Genomic DNA, 25,595 nt, shown 5'->3' with positions numbered 1-25,595 from the left:
CTTAGGACATAGAATAAGGGACCTGGGACCATAGGACATAGAATAAGGGACCTGGAAGGGACCTTAGGACATAGAATAAGGGACCTGGAAGGGACCTTAGGACATAGAATAAGGGACCTGGAAGGGACCATAGGACATAGAATAAGGGACCTGGAAGGGACCTTAGGACATAGAATATTGGAGCTGGAAGGGACCTTAGGACATAGAATATTGGAGCTGGAAGGGACCTTAGGACATAGAATGTTGGAAAGAAAATTACTCCCCCCTCTGTCAATTTACATGGGAGCAAACAGAGCCCCATTGAGGGGAAGTGACTCACCCAGAATCATTCGAAGAAGTATTTATTAAGCATTTGCTCTGTTCCAGGCACTGTGCTAAACACAGGAGATATAAGACATAAATTAAACTCTTCTTGCTGTAGGGATATTCTAATGGTATAGATCAGTAAAGATCCTTGTGGGCTGCATATTGACTTAGAAAAACCACATAAGAACATTATCTATGTTCTATCATGTTCTTATTTATTTTGTTAAAATATTCCCCAATTGCTCTTTAATTTGGTTCTGCAGTGTTTGGGATTGTTGAGGGCTCCATGTTGGGCACCTCTGGCACAAATAACCTGTTCATACATAGGTATATAGAAGACATATGCAAAGTCACCTTAGAGGGGAAGGCACTAGCAGGTGTAGGCAATGAGAAAAGTCTCCTGAAGACAGTTGCATTTGAGAGAAGTATTGAAAGAAACCAGGGTTTTCCAAGGGGTGAAGAGGGACAGCATACTAGACATGGTGGCAGCCAATACAAGGGCATCAAGGTGGGAAATGGATCATCAGGTGTGAGGATTGGCAAAGAGGCCAGTATGGCTTCACTGTGGAAGGGAGGAAAGTGTAAGAAGATTATAGACAATAAGTGACTTTTGATGGAACTTTAAACACCAAACAGGTAACTTTACATTTGATCTTTGAGACATTGGAGCTTGTTGTGTTGGGGCAGGACTCAGTCAGACCTGAGCTTTAAGAGAAGTGCTGGTATTGATGTACAGCAAGTGGACTGGACCAGGGAGTGGTGGGGCTGGGACTCAAACTCAAGTCTCTTGCTTCTCTGTCTCCAGCTCTTTCTACCACATCACAGACTTTATTCCAAAGGCAATAGGGCATCATTGAATAAAGGGCTCCTAATAGTTGACATTTATATACACCTTTAGAATTGCAAAAATCCTTTCATACCTATTATCATCTCACCTTTATAACAAAATGGAGAAGGAGGGTAACAATTGTTATTTCTATTTCACAGAAAAGGAAACAGGTTTAAAAGGGGTGAAAGAGACCAGCAGAGCTGAACCCCAGAACCCTGAGTTCTATCCTTATGCTCACTCTACTGCATCTTTTCTCAGTTTCTTTCTTGCTTCTCTGAACCCAGAGGAATCCCATGTGTGGTAGAAGGAGAGAAAATCTTTCTTTGTGGGCTAGAATAAGAGGGTGTGTGTTCATGTTGTGGGGTGAGCGGAAGGAACTGTTCTGAAGAGATTGAGGGAGTCATTGAATTTGGGGAGAAATTACTTGAGTAAGGGGCCTTGGGGAAAATAGGGAGAGAGAATAGGGTCTTGGAAGAAGGGGAAAGCTGAGGCCTACCTGGGAAAGAGACAGCTTTGAGTAGAAACTAAAGAGAATCTACTCACATGTCCATAAATACAAGCATATATGGAGAATATATTATACATATAACATATAGAATATATTATACATATAATATATACATATAATAAACATACATATATATATTCTTAAATATGCTTAAGTATAAGAAGCAGATAAAAGGATACTATTCCTTATATACAGATATATGGCATATATGCCGTTTTCATGATGACATACACTTAAACATGTGTAACATACAAACACACACAAATTCTTTTACATGCATAGGCAGGAATAACTCAATAATACTGATAAATCTATTCATACACACAAGTTCACATTTCCTTTCATCACATTTGATACATGTACATCTACTTCCCATACAATTTGATTGACAAGCATTTATTAAGCACCTCCTACTTGCAAGACATTATGGTAGGTGCTGGGGATAAAAAGTAGAAAGTCCCTGTTCTTGAAAAGTTTACATTGTTACAAATATTTTTATACACATAGGCATAAACTTATATAAACATATATATGTATACTGTCTCTTCTAGCTCTAAAAAATTATATCATTTTGCATATTCACCTCCCATCCCTTTCTGGTCTTACCTTTGGGCCTGGCTAAAGGTCAAGGGAGATGGGTCAGGAAAACTCCTTGGTAGGGAAATCTTTATTCCCCTGTCCTTTCTCCCATTCTCTTAGGCTTTCCTCTGTCATATGGAAAACCTTTGAATGCAATCAGGAAACCTGGATACTTCTCCCAGCTCTGCCATGAACACTTTGTGAGATTTTCGGTGGGTTACTTCCCCTCTCTGAGCCTCTATTTCCCAATTTATAAAATTGAAGGAGGGTAGATTAGATGATCTTCAGGGATTTGTTTTTTTCTTTTCCAAACCTGCTGGCCTCTCTGTTCTCTATTCTAACATCCCCACCACCCTGCCATTCTGTAATTCCACAAGGCGGTGTTAGAGGGGGGCAGCTGGGATAAGACAGATTGAATGGGTTGGGGGAAATAGGCCTGGGCCTGGGAGTTCCTTGGCCCAGATGGAATGTGGTAGAAAGTCTCAAGCTGAAATCCATTTCTTTACCCTTTTATTCCTAATAGAAAGGAAAACTAATTCCCAACACAAACCTAGATAGTCAATTGCTTGGCTTTAGGAACAGCAGTGAATTGGATTGCAGTGCCCCCTGGTGCCCATGCCTAGAGTTGCAGAACCCTTCCAGAACCTGCCAGGTCCTCTAGGATTTCCTGTCCTTCCTCAGCTCCCAGGTACAGATCGGGGTCTTCCTCAGGACTTCCTCTCCTCAACCTCTTGTGGAGAATTATTTCCTGCTAGGTATTGGAAATAAATTGGAAAAAAAGCGCTGCAAGAGGATATTTAGAGATCCAGTCTCATAGTTCATTTATCGGAAGAGGAAAGAAAGGCATCAAGAAAGGACAGGGCTTGTCCAACATCACACAGACTATTTGTTCTCTAAAGTAATGTGGGATAGTAGAAAGAATACTAGATTTCAAATCAGACCTGGGTTCTAATTGCAGCTCTGCTAATCCCTCCCATAGTATAGGAAGTAAGTAGCATGTAGCAACTTTTGGAGTCAAAGGACCTGGGTTGGGGGCAGCTGTAGATTGAGAGCCAGGCCTAGAGATGAGAGGTCCTGGGTTCAAATTTGACCTCGGACACTTCCTAACTGTGTGATTTTGGGCAAGTTATTTAACCCCCATTGCCTAGCCCTTATTCTTCTGCCTTGGAACCAATACATAGGATTGATTCTAAAACAGAAGGTAAGAATTTTAAAAAAAAAGGACCTGGGTTCAAATATCACCTCCAATACCTACATATGTGCCCTTAAAGTAGTCACTTGAATCTCCTTGAGCTTCAGTGGCCACATCTGTAAAAGGGAGGGGGTAGACGAGTTGCCTAAGGCTCCCTCCAGCTCTGATCTTCTGTGTTCTAAGGGTAGTTGCAGCTCTGCCCTGCTGGGATCCTACAGTTTTAAGTCATTGGAGGCTCTTTTAGCTAAAATAAGGTAAGGTTCAGTATTTTGTGAGTAGAGCCCATGATTCGCCACACCTCAAACTAAGCCCCTACCAGTGGTCCTCCCTGGAATCTTTCCATCCCACAATTCCAGCCCCGCTCAATCTCTCAAGGCTTCTTGCTCACTCTCTCTCCCTCCCACCCTATCTGCCCAAGCCTGGGCAGTAGGGGATAGTGGACCAGCAGTCGGATTGGCCTCAGAGCTCTACAGTTCTAGCTGTGAGAGCACGGAAAAGTCATTTAAATACTTGGAGTTTTAGATCCATTATCTGTAATATCACTTACTTCATCCCACCCTTACTGGAAAAAGCTTATCACCATTCACTTATCCCTCCTCTAGATCAGGTTCTCCTTTCTACTTCCCTGATATCCTCATTATTTATCCCCTTCCCTCCACCTATACAGTCCCCAAGCACAAGTCTAACCATATTATTCCTTTGCTGAAAAACTTTCAATAATTCCCTATCATCTAGAGGACAAAATGAAACTTCTTTGCTTCAGACTTAAAGCCTTCCATAATCTGGCTCTAGACCATCTCATGGATGTATTTCACATTCCTCCCTTTGTGTACACTCATTGTTCTACCTCCACTGGCCTACTTGCCATTTCCCAAATTCAGCATTCCAGTCTCCTGACCTCTATGTTGGCTGTCACAGATGCCAGGAATGTCCTCTTTCTCCAACTCTGCTTTAGGAAATCTTTGATTTTCTGCAAGATTCACCTAAGGTACTACTTCCTTTTAGCAATTCCAGATCCTTCCAATTAAAGTGCTTTCCCTCCTAAAATCATTTAGCAGTAATTTATCTGTTTTTATGTGTCATCTTCCTTAGTAGAAGGTAAGCCTCTTGAGGGCATGGGCAATTTAATCTTTGTCCTTGTTATCTCTGGTGCTTAATAACACCAGGGCATGTATAGCGTATATAAATGTGTATTACAATGGTAATAATCTTCTAAGGGCTGAACTCATTATATTCATCTACTCATAGAGAGGTAGGCTAATAGAGACTGGGCACACTTGCACACTTGATTATTTTATATTTTTATTTTTAACTCCATTAACTTATACTCTGGGAGTCCTTTGTTTTCTACTTAGCTCTAATGCAGTTAACTATAATCAAGGGGATCAAATACAAACACCAATATTCTCTAATATTAGATTTAGAGAATCTATTAGAAAATTGTTAGCATTAAGAGTATTAGAGACTATTAGAGTTCATATCTGATCCCCTCCTGCTAGACTACATTTCATGAGGGTTGGGGCTACATTTTAGCTAAACCCTACATCTCCCTTAGAACCTAATACAACTTTCTATACCAAGTAGTTGCTTAATAAATGTTTGTTGAATGATGTGAAATAAGAAGGATGTACGACCCAGGAAAAGGGAGATAGACATCAATTCTCTGGAACGATCATATAGGGAATGGAGGTGAAGATTCTGCTTGGTATAGTGGAAAATGCACTGGATTTGGAGTCAGAGGATCTAAGCTGGAATCTCAGTTCTGCCATTTACTATAACCTTGGGCAAGTTGTTTCCCATCTTTGGACCTCAGTTCCTTTATCTGCAAATGGAGGGGGTTAGACTTAAGGAGCTTAAAGCTTCCTTAAAGCTTCCAACTCTAGATTTATCATCCTATGGGACATATGGGAATAGGTGACATGTGGCATTTCTCTAGCATGCCCACAGTTTAAAAAGTACATGACTTTAATGATCTCACTTCATCCATACTCTTATAGGAAGTGAATATTACTATCCTATTTGGCAGATGAATAAACTAGGAAACAGAGAGAAGAAATGTGCCCAAGGTTACTGAGGATACTAAGGAACAGTCATAATTCATAGAATCATTAGATTGAGAGAGCTAGAAGGGACCTTAGCAAACACCCAATACCACTCCTTTTAGAGATGAAGAAACTGAGGCCAAAAGAGAGAGTTTTGGTACTGTGTTCAGTCACAAAGTGAGTAGCAAAGATGGGATTTGAACCCCAATTTCTTAACTCCAAGATCTTCTCTGAGCTCTTTTCTCAGTTCCATGAGAGTCTTCAAAAAGCTAAAGTCTAAGAATATTGCCCTCTTCTCCCTTCACCCCTTCTCTACTCCCACAGGGGTTCTTCCCATATTTAAACTGCCTGAAAGTCCAAGATCACACAGTTTCCGGAGGTCTCCCTAGTTGTGGCATAACCTGAGGCAGGATACTTGGATAGAGGATGGGGAAAAATCCAAGGCAACTGTAAAACAATGGGCACAAGTCCTTCCCTGCAAGAGCTCTAGAATGGGAAGCATGAGCCTTGTGACTATGGCAATCCCTCAGGTGGCCACCAGGTGGTAGCATGAGACCAGACCACTTGGACTTAATGGGCTAGTTTGACCAACCAGCCCCTGGCATGCACCAACTCACTGGACCTTGTTAATTCTGGTTGACAGCCTCCTTTTACCTCCAAACTTCAGTCATTCAGCAATATGCCCTGACCTGAGAGTCAGAAGATCTGGGTTCTAGTTCTGACTGCCACTGATTTGTTGTGTGACTTGGAGGAAGATACATTCCCTACTCAGTTCCATATTGGTGAAATGAGTATAACAGTTTCTGTTTTGTTTCCATTGCTGGGCTCTTATTAGAAACAGATGAGATACTGTATAAGGGCACTTTGTGACAATAAAGCGCCATATAATAGCAATAACTCTAATGGCAGGGGTTCTTCACATTTTTTTGCACCTTGGACACTTTTGGCAGTTAGCTAAAACCTGTGGATCCCTTCTCAGAATAAGGTGGTTTTGGTTTTTGTTTTTAACCCTTATCTTCTGTCTTAGAATCAATACTAAATATCAGTTCCAAGGCAAAGAAGTGGTAAGGATTAGCAATTGTATTAAGTGACTTGTCCAGAGTCACACAACTAGGGAGTGTCTGAGATATGATTTGAACCCAGGACCTCTCATCTCTAGGCCTAGCGCTCTATCCATTGAGCCACCTAGCTACCCCTCAGAATAAAATTTTTAAATAAATAAAATAAAATACATAGGATTACAAAGGAAGTCATTTATGTTGAAATATTTATCAAAATGTATTTTTTTTAAATTCATAGATCCCTGATTAAGAATTCCTTTTCTCCTGTATGAAGGGTTATGAACATTTTCAATCAATCCATGAGCATTTATTCATCTGAAACCTTTACCTTCTGTCTTAAAATTAATGCTAAGTATCAATTCCAAGGCAGAAGAATGGTAAGGGCTAGGCAAATGGGGTTAAGTGATTTGGTCAAAGTTGCATGGCTAAAAAGTATCCAAGGTCAGATTTGAACTCAGATCATTCCGAGTTGAGGCCTGACACTCTATCCACTGAGCCACCTAACTGCCCCTCTATGAGAATTTATTAGGTTCTAAGGACCAATCCCTCTGCTAAATACTGAAGACACAAAGGAAAAACAAATAGTTCTTGCCCTCCAGGAAAGGGATTATTATCTTCATTTTACTAAAGCTTAGGGCTTACTAGGGTTACACAGCTCATGAATGTCAGAATTTGAACCTAAATCTTCTGTCTTCAAGCCTCTTTCCACTAAAGTATAGTATACTGAGCAATTATTGATGATGAACTATACAAATGTGGGGCTTGGAAGGATTAAGTGATTTGTTTAGAGTAACAGGGCCAGGAAGTGACAGAGGCAGGATTGGAACTTTGGATTCGAAAACACATCTTCTAACCCCAGGTCCATTCAGTACATTCTTACACCAATCCCTAGTCTTTGTATTAAGGAAAGTAGTAAGTGAAAAGTTCTCTGAATTTCCAAAGAGGAAAGCACCATGAACATACCTTTGCTCTTCCCCTCTGTCCCTTCTGTTCTCAGATAAATAGTTAGGAATGTGGTAAGTATGGAAGTGGCCTTCCAGCTTTGTCCATTGCTCTCTGATCCCTTTCTACTGGGTCCCTTATAATCCCCATGGAATTATAAATTTCTCTTTATCCTCAAAATTTTCTTCTGATCATTCCATCATCTTGCATGAAGAGAAACTGGGATCTCTCTTATATCTTTCGCCACCCTTTCTGTGGGAGGCATGGCACCGTTTTCCCAAATCCCACTCACTAAGCTAAGAATCAGAGTCAGAGTCAGGAAATTCACTTCTCCCCACTTCCAAACCCATTCATCTTGCCACCATTTTCCAGTAACTTTTTCTCTTGAAAAGATTAGATTCTTGCAATCTAACACTGTCATCCTCATTCTACATTCTTGTTAACATCTCTTTCAGGGAAATTGTGGGATCCTGTCCTGAGGGTAAGAGAAATGGGGAATCTCTCAAGTTCTTAGGGTAAGTATGTGGGACATTTGGACAGACTCCAGGGGATGGGCAAAGGGACATATCCTCAGAATCATCCAGCAGAGGGAGGATAAGCCACAGGAGTTCCAGGAGGCTGCAACTCAGCCCAGAGTGCCCAGGCTGAGTGAATATTATTGCATTGTAGCTGGGATGGGAAGGACCCAGGATTAAGAGGTGGTAGCTATTAGTGGAAAGAATTAAACAGTTAAAAGGCCTGAATGGAGTCTCAGCTCTGGAACTTTTCAGCTGTGTAAGCTTGAGCAAACCACTTTCCCTTTATCTGGCATCAGTTTCCTCATCTGTAAAATACGGACAATGACATTGGCATTCCTTCCCCGAGGAAAGTGCTTTAAAAACTGGAGAGGATTATAGACATGGGAAGTCTATATTGCATATCAATTGTATCCCTGGTTTGTGACCAAAATGTGACAAAATATTTGTCTACAATATCATTCTTCTCCACCCCAAACCTAATTTCAGGTGTTCAGAGACTTTCCAGTTTCCTTGCCATTCTTCCTAGCTCTCTAGGTCATAATCAATTCATTCACATAGAAGATATCAGAAAGTGACAGAGAGATGCTTCTGAAGGGGTTTTCTAAGTTGCATAAGGGACTAGTTCCATCGTTAATCCTAGGAAGCAAGAGATCTTCTTAAGATAATAAGTGCTCACATTTATAAAGCACTTTAAGATTTACAAAATGCTTGCCATAGGTTCTCATTTGATCAGGGTGGAGGCCCATCTAGGGGTCACAAAAGGATAACTGGGATGTGATGTTCCCAGGAGGATAGAACTTCATATTCCCATCCACTTCAGGCATTTACCAAGCAATATGAGTCAGTGTAGCAAAGCAGATAGGGTTAGCCTTAGAACCAGGAAGACTTGGGTTCAAACCCTTTCTTTAATGCTTATTAATTGTGTGATGCCAGGTAAGTCATGTATTCTTTCTGGGCTTCAGTTTTCTCTGTAAAACGAAGGGGTTAGATTTAATGACCTCTAAGGTCCCTTCTAAGAACTAAAGCTATGGCTTATTCCCTGTCCCAATGTGGAAAACAAATAAATAGTTCCTGCCCTTTGAGAGCCCATTGTTGTAAAAGGAGGAAGAAGGGAGTTCCACATACATATATAAATATAATACAAAGAAGAGTAAAATAGAAGTAGAGCAGAACTCTCAAAATACTCAGAAATTTAAAGAAAGAGATCTTTCAGCTGGGGAGAGAAAGAGGGAAGAGATGTTCAAGGAAGGCTCCACAAAGGAAGCAGAAGCAGAATTGAGCTTTGAAGGATGGGAAGGACTTCACTAGAGGAAAATGAAGGAGTGGGAGAAGAGCATTCCAAGCTTGAGAAGAAAGTGGGAGCAAAGGCCATAGGCTCATAGGATTCACCTAGTCCAACAGCCTTATTTTATAGATGAGGAAACTAATTGTCTAGAAAGGTGAATTAGCTCAAAGAAGGTTAGCAAAGGTTCTGGGTAGGGCCAAAAAGTTGATGTACTTTTTCTTGGTTTCTTCCTTCCTTCCTTCCTTCCTTCCTTCCTTCCTTCCTTCCTTCCTTCCTTCCTTCCTTCCTTCCTTCCTTCCTTCCTCTCCTTCCTTCTTTTTCTTCCTTCCTTCCTCCCTTTCTCTCTCTTTTTCTTCCTTCCTTTCTCTTTTTTCCTTCTTTTTCTTTCTCTCTTCCTTTCTTTCTCTCTTTCTTTTCCTTCCTCCTTTCTTTCTTTCTTTTTTCTCTTTCCTTCCTTCCTTCCTTCCTTCCTTCCTTCCTTCCTTCCTTCCTTCCTTCCTTCCTTCCTTCCTTCCTTCCTTCCTTCCTTCCTTCCTTCCTTCCTTCCTTCCTTCCTTCCTTCCTTCCTTCCCTTCTGCCTTAGAGAGTGGTAAGGACTAGGCAATTGGGGTTAAGTACTAGGAGTTACATCTTATGTCTATTTGCTCAGCTGGTTAAGGCTATGGTTAATCCATTTTTTAAAAACCAAACAAACATATAAAGCAACTAAGGAGTGAGCCAGTCCCCATTGTGGCAGAGACCTCAGCCTCCAAATAACACTAATAAAAACAGCTCACTTTTCTAGAGCACTTGGGGTTTACAAAGCTTCATAATAAGCCTGTGAGGTAGGTAGTGCAAGGATTCTATTCCCATTTTACAGAGGAGGAAGCTGAGGCTCAAAGAGGTAAAATAAATTGCCCAGGTTCATGAAACTAATATATTTTAGAGGTGAGATTTAAATCCTGATCTTCTGACTATTAGACCAAGCTCTTGCCATTCCATCATGATGTTGCAGAAGGAATAATCACAGGACCAAGAGCTGGAAGGGATCTTAGAGATAATCTAAGCTAACCTCATCAGGTTACAGATGATGATCCTGAGGCCAGGAGAACTTTAGTGACTTGTCTCACTTCACACAGATGGCTAACGAACAGAATGAGGATTTGAACCCAGGTCATCTGACTCCAAGTCAAGTGCTCTTAACACTACAGTAGGCTGCTGCTGCTCTATGCTAGTTTAGGTACACTGGAGCATCCAGAGGAAGGGAAAGAAAGGAAAGAGAGAAGCTGCGGGGGGGGGGGGGGGGGGGGATTGGGGGGTGGGGAAGGTTATGCAGGAATGTGGGCCACAATGGCTGGATCCTCCTCATCCTCATCAGAGAAGCTGATGTGCAGGATTGTGTCGTTGGCCCCAGATGGGAAGGTTGTGGGTGAGAGGTGCCATTGAGTGGCCCCAGCTTCAGCCTCCTCCAGGGTGTCACTGCTCACTGAGTCTGGGGATCCAAAAGATGATGGTTGTCCTGGGTCAGTCTCCGAGTCCAGGCTGAGGGAAGCCTTGGTCAGCCTCTTCTTGAGGGTAGGGGGTGGAGGGTGAAGCTTGGGAATGGACGGTGATAGCAACCTGGGGAACAGTACAGGAGATTGGGAAGGGGGAGGAGAGTGAAAAGGATACAGGGCCTGGAGTGAGGATTATTTCTGCATTCTTTATACTTTCTATCTCTCTGAACCTGGTTCCTCCTCTAAAAAAAGGATAATCACATCAGTGTCCTTGTGAAGAAAGGGCTTCACTTGGGGGAAGACCTGTCTGGAGGCAGAGGGAAGATCTAAAGCTTTCCCAGGTGTCTTGTCCTTTCTATGAGCTGCCATAGAGCCAGGACTTAGGATACCAGCTGTAGGAATTCACAGGAGGACTCCTTTGTCATTGCTCCCATTTATTCGCCTCAAACCCAACAGAGCCAGGTGAGTTACTGTTGTGGGCTCTGCTTCCATTTCTGAAGTGTAGGGGAGGACACAGGATTCAGGGTCATTATAGAGAGTATAAGAATGTTGTAAAAAGCTCTGGAGTCAGAGGACTTTGGTTTGAATCCCAGTTCTGAAGAGGTTAGGCAAGTCATTTCATCTCTTCAGAGCTTCCTTTTTACATTTAAGGTTCTTTCCAGTTCTAAATCCTATGATCCTATTAATCCTAATAACCCTTTTCAGTTATTTGGTGCTTTGAAAGATCTCAGAAAAGTCTTTTCATATATATTCCATTAGATCCTCAAAAATAAATCTGTGAAAAGCATAGTCTATATTTTATGGCCCACAATTTACAGAAAGGAAAACTGAGGCTTAGAGAGGGGAGTCATTTGCCCCAAATCATATAGTGCAGCACTGGTGAAGTATTGGCATGCCTACCAACCTAGCACTGGGGGAGCTTCTCCATTCCCTCTTCCCAGTGCCTGAGGACATTTTTTTTTGCATTCCCAGCCCCTCAGGTCAGTTGCCCAAAGCCAGGGGTTCCTCCCTCCACTCTCTGGGGGTAATGTCTGGGGCTCACGGGCAGCTTGATGCTGTGGTTTGGGCACACGAACTTGACAACCTTCACCAATGCTGATATAGTGAGAGGGTTGAGTTAGGGCAAAACCAGGATAGGAATTTAGATCTCCTGACTCCTAGTTAATCCTGGACTTCGTGAGTCTCTGCACTATAATATCCTGCCCTCAGTATATTATAATCTAATAATAAACTAATCACTCTGCACTATAATATACTGCCCTCATGATCTAGAAAAGGTTCAACACCCCCCCCCCCCAGTGGGTGTGTGTTTATGAGACTGTGGGAAAGAGGTTACTTTATAGCATCATAAGAGAGGGCAGGGAGGTGGTGGGGTCACTGACCTATCCTTATTGGTTGTGAGGCTGGAGGGACTCCCTCCCTGGTCAGTCTCCTCGGATTCTTCTTCCCTCCGACTGAGTCCAGGAAGATGCCTACTTCTCAAAGTCAGGCTAACCTTTCCCACAGTGTCCTGGCTCCTTTGGATCCTGGGACCCAGGGTAGAGGCCCGGTCCAGGCTAAGGCTAAAGCTCTGCAGAGCCTGGTTACCTGTTTGGGAAGAAGGGAAAGAAGCAACCATGAACTCTTTGACAAGAGACTACTGATAAAGATTCTTAGGCAGGTCCCTAGAGATTGGCAGCAGCTAACTCCTGTACCTCCTCCCCAAGTTCCAAAACTCTTTGTTCTCAGGTCCCTTCTAATTCTAATATTCTTCTTTTCTTTTCTTTTCTTTTCTTTTCTTTTCTTTTCTTTTCTTTCCTTTTTGTGCTAAAATCCTATGTCATCAATAATGACAGGTCAGCACCATTTTGTTCTAAGGCTCCTTCCATCTCTAATATTCTCTGTTATTTGTTCTTTAATTCCTCAATAAGGATGGGTCAGGGTCTCCATTGTTTCCCCTAGGTCTCCCTCCAGGAGATAAAACTGTAGGGTTCCCCCTCCTTTTGTACCTGGAGAAGAAGACTCTAGTCAGATATTATGAAACTGTGTATTCTTAGAGACTTTCTAGATCTTATATACTATATTCTATGAAAGGAACAAAAGAAGAATCTCAGCATTAACCAGTTCAAAATCTCAGCATAATTTAGTACTATATGTGTGTGTGTGTGTGTGTGTATATATATATACACATATATATATATATAACTAAAGGTAATTCACAACACACACTCTGTACTAGGAGCCTGGGATGTCTCTCTAGTTGTCCTTTGCCTTTAATATCTTGGATCCTTTCATCATTAGATCAATATCATCTCCTTTTCCTGTCTTCACTTGAGCCTCATGAGTCTCTCAGCCTTCCCCATTCCCAAACCAGCAGGCCAGCCCCAGCCCCCTTCTTTATTTTGATCCATATCTTCTCACCACCAGATCCCTATTTTGTCCTGAACCCTCCTTACCATTAGGCCGGGTCCAAGCTCTTTCCTCTAGTTCCCTTAGCTGCCGTCCTAGCAGTGCCATGTGCTGGAGCAAGTCTCTGTTGGTCAGTAGCAACTGACGGATCCTGGCCTGGGCCTCCACTCTGGCTGCTGTCTCTGCTGCGAGCTGGTCTGTGAGGAGCTGTACCTGGAGAATTCCCATACCACACCATCTGTGGCCATTCTTGACCTCCAATCCAATCCTAATTCTCATTGTGAAGGAGTTACCAAATCAGGATTACCCAATCAGAAGCAATCCTAGGAGTTATTCTGATCTAAACTGGCTCTGGCAACAAAACCCCTCTCCAACATTGCTGGCAACCTCTAAGACCTACAGTAATAAGAAGCTCACTGCTTCTCAGGTTGTCCCTTCCATTTATGAGCATCTCTTATTGTCAAGAAGGTGGTCTTTATATCAAGCCAAAATCTGCCTCTTTGTAATTTGAACCCATTACTTCTAGTTCTTCCCTCTCAGACAGGGCGGCATAGTGGACAAATGCTACTTCTGGAGTCAGGAAGTCTTGAATTCAAATTTGACCTCAGACTCTTACTTGCTGTTTGTACCTGAGTAAGTCACTTAGTTTCCATTTGCTATAAATGAGATAAATGAGTAAAGCACTTAGCATAAAACAGGCGTTACGATGTTTATTTCTTCTTTTCCCTGAAGCCAAACTTAAAAGGTCCAATCCCTCTTCTATAAGACAGCTCTTCAGATTTTTTAAAACAGTTATCATGTGTCTTCCTCTCCACAAAGTCTTTTCTAGGCTAAACTTCCCTGTGAGGTTTTTTCAATAGACAAGTTTGTATTCCCCAAATTGGTGATTTAGCCTTCCCCCACCCCAGAATAGCATTATAATATAACACACCTAGTATAGGACTTCCTACATAGCAGATACATGATAAATATTTGTCGAATGAAAAAATGAATGCTAGTAGACCTCCTTTGAAAAAAAAACCTACTTTATTTGTATAATAAAAAGGGAACAAATTGAGAAAAGAATATTTCTAGTAAATATGTCAGAGAAAGGCCTGGCTTTCAGAACCTATAAATGCTTGTTGAATGACTGATCTCAAAGAATGAATACATGTCTTTAAAGGTAATATCCTCCCCAGTGGAGCAATGGTCAAAGACAAACAGAAAACCAATGTAGGAAGAGATGAAAAATGTTAATAACACAGGAAAAATGTTTAATCAACAAATTAACCAATAAGCATTTATTAAGCAATGTGCCAGATATTATGCTAAATGTAGGAAATATAAGTAAAAAAATTTTAAACTCTCTACTCAAATGGGAGACAACAAAAAAGATAAATATAGATTGAATGGAAAGTAAATTCAGAGGGATAAGCAGTAGCAACTGGGAGAACCAGGAAAGGTCTCCTGGAAGGGATCTTATAGGAATCTAGGCATTCTATAAGGCAGAGATGAAGAGGAAGAGCAATCCAGGCAAGGCTGGACAGTAGTGCAAAGGTATAGGTAGAAGATGGAGTATGAGTGGACTGTCTGGTTTCATTGTAGACTAGGAAGACATAAGGTCAACAGGGGTCAGATTGTAAAGAGTTACTGAGCAGGAGTAGATGTAGTCAGACATATACTTTAAACATTTGAAAAAATGATGAAATGAAGAAGAGAGAGATTTGAGGCAGGATGCCAAGTAGGAGGTTACTGAAATTGTCCAGGACAGAGGTGATGATGCCTGACCTAGGGTGCTAGTTCTGTGAGTGGAAAGAAGGGAACATATATGAAAGATGTCATAGAGAAAGAAATTACAAGGTTTGGCAATAGATAGCATTTCTGGGATGTGAGGAGTCAAGAATGATGCCAAAGTTGTGAATCTGGGTGATAGGAAGGATGATGATTCCTTCAACAACAGTAGTGAAGTTCAGATGAAAGGTGGATTTGGAGTAAGAGAGAATGGGGGAGGAGAGATATATTTTGGACATTTTGAGCTTAAGATGCCTTCAGATATTCTAGTTTGAGATGTCAAATGACTAGTTGATACTGTGGGACTAACTCAGTAGAAAGACTGAGGCTGGACAGAAATCTAGGACTTATCTGCATAGAGATTCTAACTGAATCCATAAATAAGAACACCAAAGAAAGTATAGAGATAAAGAAAAGAGGGACTGAACTTTAGTGGGCATCCAAAGTTAGTGGCTGTGCCATGGATAAAAGTCTAGCAAAGGAGACTGAGAAGAAATAATTAGAAAGGTAGGAGGAGAACCAAGAAAGAGCAGTGTCATAAAAACCCAGAAAGGAGATAAATCCAGGAAGAGAAGCTAGTTAACAGTGTCAGAAGATTCAGAAAGGCCAAAAAAAAAAGATGAGAAAAGAGCATTAGACTTTTTAAATTAAGAGATCATTGGTCTTTGGTAACTTTGAAAAGTTGAATTGAAGGAAGGCAGATTTGGGAGCATTTGGGAAACAGTGGGAGGAAAGTAGAGGTGACCTTTTTTAGCTCTCATGGATTGTCACCTTTATGCAAATGACTCATACATCTAAATATCCATATCCAGTTTCTCTCAAGTAAGTTTTTTAAAGGAAGTTTCCTAGCATTCATTTTTCATGAATATGAAACAAATATTTACTATGTATCTATTATGTAAAGAGCCTTGTGCCAGATGTTGGGGAAATGTAACATTTTAATTTGACTTGGTCTCTGCCCTAATAGCACATCCAGGATAATAATATTTTAAGAAAAGAAGCTAAACATTCCATTTAGGGAGCACAAAAACATCAAATTGCAGAGGATATAGATCTGTTGGCCAATGGAAAACTTTGGTAGGGAAAGACTCATGAGAACTGTTTTCAAATATCTGAAGAACTGACACATTGAAGAACATTTAGACTTGTTCTGCTTTACTTGAGTAGGGTGAACGAGGAGCCATGGGTTCAAGTTACAGGCAGATTTTGGCTTGATATGAAGACTGACTTCCTGACAATCTGAGTTGTCCATAAGTGTACTTAATAAATGTTTTTTGATTAATCCAACCAATTTTGTTATTTCTTTCAATTCTATTCAGTAGTTTGCAAGTAGGAGGGAAAGAAGGGGAATAATCTAGGATTTAAATTTGATGAGGCATGATTGATGACCAGACAAGGACATAAGGGATTCAAGCATAAAAAATAGTACAAAAATGAATGGGTTTACCAACTGTAAAGGAAGGAGAGTTTAGCAAGAATCAGTTTTTGGCTTGTAATAGTACCAAAGAATGGGAGCATTGGATTTCAGGGTAGGAATGAAGAGAAGGTTCAGGAGAAATGAAGCATATAAAGAGATGAAAAAATAAAATATTATGCTAATGTAAAAAACACCTCAGAGTTCTTGAACACAAAGGCAGAATTCTTATTGGGATGGCAAGATCAAAGGTACAATCATCCATGTGAGAAGATGAGGTAGAAGGAAGGAGTAAGTCATGGGAATTGAAGAAATTGGAGAGCTGGGGATTAAGATGTTTGAGGGGATATCTGAGGAAAGAAGATGGAGTAGAAAGGAAGACTATGAGTCAGGAACTGAACCCAAATGAGAAAAGAGAGGGATTTTCTTGGGAAATGGGATCTGTCATCAAGATTTGGTAGGTGGTAAATTTGGATAGAATGAACTTCTAAGAAGGTTAGGATGATGGTAAAGAGAGTAGGCATTTTAAAGTTCATCTAATCCAACCACTTCATTTTATAAATGAGGAAACTGAGACTTAGAGAGTTTAAGTGACTTCGCCATAATCATAAACCAGTAAGAATCATAGGTAAGATCTGAACCAAGACCTTCCCCACTCCAACTCCAACATTTTATCAAGTATTTCACACACCAATTCATCCATAATCAGAGAAATGCAAATTAAGAACACACTTAAGATACCACTTTATATTCACTAAATCAGCCAAGACAAAAATTAAATCCATTTTTATCAGAGCTGCTTGGAAATAGGCACTGTAATACATTGTGATAGATGCAAGTCTTTTGGAGAATAACTGGACAGTATACAAAAGAGTCACAAAACTCATGATAATCTCTGTCCTAGTGATACCATCATTAAGACTCCCTTAAAAGTAGGCAAAAAATGTAAACAGGATCTATCTGCCTTTTTTTCAAATAACAAGAAGTTGGAAACCACCTATATGTCCCATGATTGAAGAATGGTTAAAATATGGCATATTGTTTTAATAAAAGATTATGGCATTGTAAAAGGATAACTATAAAGGGTATAAAGACCAAAAGAATTTATTTATTTGTATAAAGTAAGAAAATCAAGGAAAACTGGGGCTCCTCATGCTAGTAAATGGGAACTTACTGCAGATTTCAATCAGCAGAATTAGAACTATAAATATATTGAGTACGATGACATTTTTTTTAGGAACTTCATATTTAGACCATTTGTTTGGTTTTACTTTGTTAAATTCTGATTGTTTTATGAGAAGCATCATGGCATAGTGGATAGAGACCTAACTCTGAAGCCAAGAAGACCAATCTCTGACATACATACCTGCTGTATGACCCTGGGCAAATCTCTCAGGGCTCTAGGCCAGTGGTGTGAACTCAAATATAAATGAGAGACACCAAAATATACATTTTGGTGAAGACCACCTATTGATTTGGAGAACCACAACGTAATACTATCTATTTTTTATTGGTTTTTTAAAAACAATTTTGTCAAATATCTCCCAATTATAATTCATCTGATTTCTGATGTACCTGGGAGTGTTGTGAGGCTAGCTAGCAGGCCTGATACCTCTGCTAAAGGGCAACTCTTTAGGACTATAAGTTGTAGAACAAGTGCCAACCTGCCTTGGTAAAGGGTTTTCTAAGTGACAGTTCCCTATGCCAATGAATTTATGAGTCTGATCTCAATAAAATGGTTTTATATGGCTGTATTTGAAAACATTTTATGTTTACCTTATATACATATATATTTGCTTTCATTGAGTTTATGATAACATTTTATAAGTAAATATAAATATAAACAAATATGTGAAAATATAAGTAAATATATAAAATTATATAATTTTTTAAAGTTCTGTTTCAAGTGACTTTAAAAAAAAAAGGAATGATGTTGTTTGGTGTTCTCCAAGGCAGCTGAGAGTATCTCATTTGAGCCTTACAAAAGGTCTATTAAGGTCACACATAATAGTTCACCCCTTTTACAGATGTTAAATATTCCATAACTCTTATTTTTCCTGATAAATAATCATTATTTGTTCAAGGTAATGTACCTAGTAAATGAGAAAGCCAGGATTTGAATCTAGTTCTCCTGCCTCCATATTCAGTTGCTCCTTTCAGAAAGGAAGGGATGGAACTATGGTAAGACCTAAAGAATCTAAGGAAATTAATGACTCTGGGAGTACAGACATAGAATGCTGGCAGTGGATTAAGTTGAGAACTATAGAAAGAGCAAAATTCTATGATATTGTAGCCACTCTGAAAGCCATTCAGGCAAACTCTGCCCTTGGGGAGCTCTCTTTAAGGGAAGAGAAGAGTAGGAAGAATTATTACCTGGGCAGTGGCTACCTGAGCCTGCTGCCATTGCTGGAGAAGTTGGTGATGGAGGAGCCGGGTACAATGTGGAGTCAAGAGTGGTGTTACTGGCATGACTGATGACTTGGGAGAGGATTCCAGGCTTCTTGAGGGTGACCATGGCTGGGCACTGTCAGGGTGGGCAGAGCCAGATCCAACATCCTGGGCACAGCGGCATACCTTGGGCAATATTGGAGTAGAGAAAGGAAGAGGAGGCATAATGAATAATTTGTTGGGGCCTGGTTCAGCCACACCAGGAAAGACAGAATTTGGTAGAAAGAGACAGATATGGAAGAGTGGGGAAAAATCATGACTCATGTAACCATGGAAAAATCTTCTTAATTAATTAATAAAAAAAGAAAGAGACAGATATAACAAAGCAGAGAGGAGAAATATCCACTCATACACACATACATACTGGCATCTTTTAGAGTGTGTGTGCTTTGGTATAGGCAGGGACCCAAATCTGACTGTGATTCACACTTTCCTACCTGATACATTTGGTTTCTAATAACCCTAGATTCTTAGGGATACCTAGTTCTTGTAGGGATAGCCTGATCTGGGAACTGGGCTTGTAAGTGAAATACACATACCAACTTTTATTACCCCACAAGGTTTATAAAGGGAAATACCAGCCTGGATAATTGAAAACCACAGATAAACCTAAAAAAAAACCCTCAAAACTTTTTTTTTGGCTTGGCTTTGGACTATAGAATAAGTAGTTCTTTTTTAAATTTAAATTTTAAATTTTAAAAATATTAGAATAAGTAGTTCTTAGAGTTAGAAGGGTCCTTAGATGTTATCTATTCCAAACTGTTTTGAAACAGAAATCCCTACTATAGGCTTCCTCATAGAGAGTCAGCTAGTCTCTACAGGAACACCTTCCATGAAAGACAACTCAGTAGTTATATAGGCAGTTCATTCTACTGTCAGATAGCTCTATTTAGAAGTTATTCCTCATACTGAACCAAGGTCTATTTCACTGAAAATTCTTCCCATTGGTCCTAATTCTGCTTTCTGGGGCTAAGCAGAATAAGACTAATCCCTATGCTACATGACAGTCCTTTTAAATATCTAAAGGTAGCAATGATGTTCATCTCAGGTCTTCTCTGCCCTAAATATCCTTAATTCCTTCAACCGATCCTTATGTGACACTAGGTTATGGGTCCCTTACCCCATAGCAGGTCTTCATAAGACAAAGAGGGAGTCTATCTTCTCAATCAAATGAGTGCTTCCACTTTCCCCTGAATTCTCTGCCTCCTTCTGGTCCCTGCCACATTAGAAGCTTCATATCCTGAAGCTAGGTCTTTACCTCTCTGGGTCTTTCCTTTTCTGGCTTGGCTTGGCTGTTCTGTTCCCTCAGAACAGCTCTATCAGAGTCCCCGTCGGCCCCATCCTCCTCTCTCAGTTTCCTTCCCTCTAGATGATATGCTGTAGGAAAGGAGAAGAGAAGAGGGGGTCTTTTGTATGAAAAGGTACTGGTCTGGTTCTGCCATGGAGTTACTATAATTTGATGTTGTCCAGAGGCAAGGTCTGCCATGGTTTGGTGATTGGTTGGTGGGTTGAGCAGAGGAGCTGGAGTGAAGGCAGTTCTGGGACATATTCCCTGAAGCATGAGCCAGACATACATGAGTTTGTGCTAGGACCATAGTTCTAATTACAGGGCCACCCTAGGGAATAAGTTCCTAGAATAATAAATAGTGATGACAATAAGTTTCATTTCTGTGTCATTCTAAGGTTTTTAAAAGTTTCCTTTCAACAGTTTTATGAGGCAATAAGTACAAGTATATTCTCATTCTACAGGGGAGGAAACTGAGGCACAAAGAAGTAAGTGATTTGCTCACGTTGAAGCAACTGGTAAGGATCCGGGGCAAGAATCCAACTCAGATAATCTGACTCCAAGACTAATACTTGTTACATCATAGCACATTACCTGGGTCTCCCCCCCTGCCTTGGCTTGATTGCTTTCCTGGGAATATCCTAAATAAGGAGAAGTAGAGTTTAGATGGAAAAGGCTGAAAGAAAGGTAGAGATGGAGTACCTGCTTGAGGCCTCTTCTCTGTGGGTTGGCGGCTGGCTGCATCAGCAGTGGGTAGATGGTGTTGTAGGCTCAGCTTGTGGCAAACTTCAAAGGCCTGGCCCACTGTCCTCACTGCTCGAATGGCCTGGCTCTGCCCCATACAGATGGACAAAAAGATGCATGTAAACTGACAGTGTAGGTCCTAGCCCAGCCCCTAAACCCCACTATGACCTGATCCCTCAACCCCTAGTTCTCTTAACATTGATTTCACAAGTTAGCCTGGTACTCTTGGGCTTGGGGGGAAAACATCATCTTTTGAGTGTGTTGGGGAAAGTGCATCCCACCCTGCCTATTCTGGACTTCCTGTTTCTTAGTTCAGGTGCTCCTTGTGGTATGATTCCTAATTCAGATTAGGGAGATAGGATTCAGAAATGGGAACAGAGAATATGTGTTGGCAATGGATGTTGAGATCCTTTACCTTCTTCTTGGACTTAAATACATTGCACCGGAAGGAGTTATTGGTCCCATCCCTGGCAATGTAGCTGAATATCTTCAGGTCCTGAGAGTCATGGGACACGTAGAAGATTCTAGGAGAAAGGCCCCATATCAATATAATAAACTGAGAAAACAACAGTGTCTCAGCACTCCATTACCACTAGGTACCCAAGGTGGGGTAGGGGTTACTAATGACACCAATGCTCCTTCCCCAGGATCTATATTTCCCTTCAACTTTACTGGACACAGGAGGGTTCGTGGGGACTCTGTTTGAGATGAGATTTGGTGGCTTTTTTTTGCCCCAGGACTACTGATCCAGGTGCCCTGTACCACTGGATCTGCCTAAAAAAAAAGGATAGTCATTTATTACCACTGAGCATCCTAGGATGGGGTTAGGTAGGTGGCAGTAGATGCCATATTGTGAAGGCAATGTCTGCTATGCCCTTTCAGAAAAAAAACAATGTCACAGAAAGGCCAGGTGAGTGGTGGCTTCCATGGATACCTAGGTCCTTGTCCAGTATCCACTCTTTCTTTTCTTATCACTAGACCAAGGGAAATGGGGCTTTAACTCCATTACTACTCAAAAATTGGATATAGGGAACCTCCTCAATCTAGAACCTGCTGCCAATATGTAGACTAGCTTCTCCACCATTTCATTGACCTGTCTGGGAAAACTACCACCACCATAGCCATCTATAACCATCAAGTGCTCAGATATCAGACTTCTTAGCTTCTAGCTGCCAGGACTACCTAGGACTGTCCAGGACTGAGATTTTAGACATCTGACCTAACCAGGGCTGAGTATGTAGTGTGCTCATGACCTAGGTGCTGGTTTTTATAGACTCAGTCTCCCTGCTACTTCTATCCCTTGCTTCCCGTTGTTTAGAGAACAGACCAATGTTCTTGAATTTCAGGATGGAATTGAGAGGACCCAACTCACTGGTTAGCAAACTTCCCTAGAAAATCAACAACTCAGAGTAGCTGACTATGGAAGGGAACATCCCTTTGATACTTCTCCCTCTTAGTGCTGCCTTCCCTATCCCCAGGCCCTATTTTATTGTGCCCTCTGGACATTCTATTCTGTTGTTAACAAATTCTTCTTCTCCTAGAATTTTTTCTCTCACATATTTTCTATCTTCTTGTACTGATGGAAACCTGGTTCCTTCCAGAAGACAGTGAGTGCAATCTTGCCTACCTCCTCTAGAATTCTTTAGTAGGGATGCTTCTTCTCTCATGCCTCATGAGATACTATGCTAGTAGAAGTAGGCATACCCTCTGCTTCTCTTTTACTTACAAACCCTTCCTCTATTCTTATCCCTAAGCATCCTCTCTTCCCCTTACTTTCTTCCCTTTCTCCAGTTGTCACTTGAGGTTATCAGATATACCTGGGTCCCCTTTATTAATAGACAAAACCAGCAGCTGAAGGTGCAGGTTTTAGGGATGACTTAGTCTTTCTTAATAACAATAACATCTGGAGTTGGGGTTTGTGATATTCCTGCTCAGATACTGATGGCCTCTGTGGAACAACCATCTCTCATCAGTCATCTTTCCTGAGATAAAGGAATTAAGGAGAATGGCAATCCTTACCTGTAGACAGGGTCGTGCATCACCAGTGTCCTGCTCTCTTCCCAAGCCCACTCTTTCCTCTGCAAAGAAGCAAAAAATTAAAAACAAAACAAAACAAAACATAAACCAATTCCTGAGTGCAGTGCTGGCTAATTGAGGACCTCAGGGAGCTAGAGAGAATAGGTTCCTGCCCTCAGACAGCTTATAATTTATCAGTGGAAGCAGAATGATGAATATATCCTTCAGATGTAGAATGGCAGAATGGAAAGGTCATTGGATTTAGTTCAGAGGACCCAAGCTGAAAGCATTGGTCAAGATAATCTCTAAGGCCCCTTTTTAGGTATGAATTTTATGATCATTAAAGGACTGACTCAAGAGCTAGCCTGAGTGGGGCAGAGAGCTACTGTTATGGGAATTCAGAGGGGAAAATGGCTACAAATGGGTCCTGAAGGTGATGGTAGCGCCTGAGCTGACCCTGGATGGATGAAGAGGATTCATATAGGATAGAGGTATTCATGGGCTTTTAGGATTTAGAGTCATGGACTTTAGAGATTATTTAATCCAATCCCTCATTTTACAGAGGAAGAAACAGATGCCCAGAGATAGAAAAAGTGATTTGCTCATGGTTATATAGATAGTAAATAGTAAAATTAGAACTTGAATCTAGCTCCTCTTATTACAAAAAGACAGCACTCTTTCAGCTAAACTACATTGGTGTTTGAGAGGGGACGGCTGTGATCAGAGCTCTACTGTGACTAGATGACTCTGGCAATACATGCAGAAAAGGTCCAGGGGAGGGCTGTAGTAGCCATCCAAGTGGAAAGTGATAAGGATGGACTGGAATGAAGACCTGGGAAAGGGAGAGGAACAGATAGAAGAGAGAATACAAGCCAACCCTCTGTGTCCCTGCAGACTTGTGCTAAGGGCCAAACATATAAGGTTTCGAGCAGGAATGGAAATTAGAGATTATCTAATCTAACTAATGCCAGGAGAGTTTAGGGCTTGCCAGAGGTCATAAATGAAGGTTGTAAATGGAAGAGCCAAGATTCCAACTCAGGTCTTCTCACTCTAAATTCAATGTTCTTTCTTAGCTCTACTTCACTCCTGTCTGCAGGGCCTCTTCCTTTCTTTCCCCTTCAGTTTTACCTCGAGAACCTTCTGATACCAAAACCCTTTCCTGCCCTGGCTATACTAAGGCCATATGGTTTGAGCAGGGAGAAGCACTAGAGGGTGTGGAGGATTTGATGTAGTTATAGCCACTCTTTCTAGAGGGTTCTGTTCAGGAAGGGGGCCTCTCCTTGGTAAAAAAGGGAGAGTAAGAGGTACTCACCTGCATCTTCCTGAGAATCACCTTCACCCCATCAACAGACACCACGATGCTGACTTTCTTTTTCTTAATATTTTTTGCTTTGAATTCGCACTAGAGGGAAAGAGATGCTCATCACTTGGAAGTAATTGGCATGACTGGGCCATGCTAGGTACACTGAGCATCAACCAGGATCCCTGATCATTAAGTCGGCAACATGACTGCCAGCTAGCTTTTGTCAGAGGCAGACACTCCAGATTCTAGATAAGAATTACAGTCCTTTCCATAAGGGAGGAATCTTAGAACATAGAATGTTAAAGCTAGAAATGAGCTTAGAACATTACCTTTTATAACTAGTATGAGCTTAGAATATGAACTGATAGAGGTAGGAATGAGCTTCAAACATGAACTGTTAGAGGTAGGAATGAGTTTAGAACAGATTTGTTAGAGCTAGGAAGGAGCTTAGAACATGAACTTTTAGAGCCAGAAATGAGTTTAGAACAGAGATTTGTTAGACCTAGGAAGGAGCTTAGAACATGGACTGTTAGGGCTAGCAATGAGTTTAGAACACAGATTTTTAGAGGTAGGAATAAGCTTAGAACACAGATTGTTAGAGGTAGAAATGTATTTAGAAAATAGATTGTTAGTGCTAGGAATGAACTTAGAACACAGAATATTATTAGATAGAACAGAGTGTTAGAACTGGGAACTGGAAATCTTCTAGTCTAACCCTCTTATTTTACAGAAAAGAAAACTCAGCTGTCTGTTTCTTGTTACACATAAGGAAAAAAAAGCAAGAAAGTACTACAGCTGAAATATGGAATGTATTCAAGATGCTAACTAGGCCAAATGCATAAAATTGGAAACCCTGCCAGAGTCTCTTTTCCTGTCAGTGTAGGGGAGGAGGGCTGGGGAGAAACTGTCAGCCAGGCAATCTCATCTGTTCCTCTAGTGCTCCTGCTATCCACAACCCTTCCCTCTCCTTACTATGGCTCTGAGGCAGAATCCTAATCCCCCTGGATTCAGTGCTCCATGCCAGAAGGTCACCTTGGGTGTTCAGGAAGAGCAGGAATGATGTGCATAGATGCTTGGACGATTCATCTTCTTGTTTGTTTCATGGATGTCCACTAACTGGTATCTTAGTGGGGTCAGAGGTAGGCATAGGAATATTTCTTATTAGAAGGGAAGGGCATGTTTTCACTTTGTTTCTTTCATGAGGTTTTTATTGTACAGACAATATATATATATATATATATATGTCTTCTTTCATGACATGAGGAATATGGAAATATATATTACATCACAGCACTGGAATAACCTATATTAGATTATTTAATGTCTCAGGAAAGGGGGAGGGTAGGGAGGGAGAGAATTTGGATTGCAAAATGTCAGAAAACAATAGTTTAAAATTGTTTCTACATGTAATTGAAAAAATAAAAGGAATAAAAAGAAATAAATTTAAGTAAATAAATTTTAAAATTAAGAAAAAGGAAAAAAAAGAAAGC

At 40.9% G+C, this 25,595-nt stretch overlaps 1 protein-coding gene across 4 annotated transcripts in view; it reads right to left on the bottom strand.

The window, feature by feature from the left end:
- Window positions 1–331: 331 nt before the first annotated feature.
- The window catches only part of LOC100016457 (carboxyl-terminal PDZ ligand of neuronal nitric oxide synthase protein-like), a 73,975-nt gene continuing 48,711 nt past the window's right edge, over window positions 332–25,595 (bottom strand). For 3 of the 4 annotated variants that reach the window (XM_056812086.1, XM_056812087.1, XM_056812084.1), the window contains 9 exons: window positions 24,115–24,204; window positions 22,806–22,864; window positions 21,202–21,310; window positions 20,745–20,874; window positions 20,016–20,134; window positions 18,683–18,883; window positions 13,173–13,338; window positions 12,120–12,324; window positions 332–10,861 (listed from right to left, as the gene is read on the bottom strand). In XM_056812086.1, coding sequence (XP_056668064.1) covers window positions 10,570–10,861; window positions 12,120–12,324; window positions 13,173–13,338; window positions 18,683–18,883; window positions 20,016–20,134; window positions 20,745–20,874; window positions 21,202–21,310; window positions 22,806–22,864; window positions 24,115–24,204 — 1,371 coding nt within the window. In that variant the 3' untranslated portion in view covers window positions 332–10,569. The remainder of the gene's footprint in view (window positions 10,862–12,119; window positions 12,325–13,172; window positions 13,339–18,682; window positions 18,884–20,015; window positions 20,135–20,744; window positions 20,875–21,201; window positions 21,311–22,805; window positions 22,865–24,114; window positions 24,205–25,595) is intronic. The other variant, XM_056812085.1, reaches the window with a different exon arrangement.

This window comes from Monodelphis domestica, chromosome 1, assembly GCF_027887165.1.
Source record: "Monodelphis domestica isolate mMonDom1 chromosome 1, mMonDom1.pri, whole genome shotgun sequence".
Taxonomy (NCBI): Eukaryota; Metazoa; Chordata; class Mammalia; order Didelphimorphia; family Didelphidae; genus Monodelphis; species Monodelphis domestica.
The sequence above is the reverse complement of the archived record's forward strand: the minus strand, read 5'-3'. Positions and strand labels throughout refer to the sequence as shown.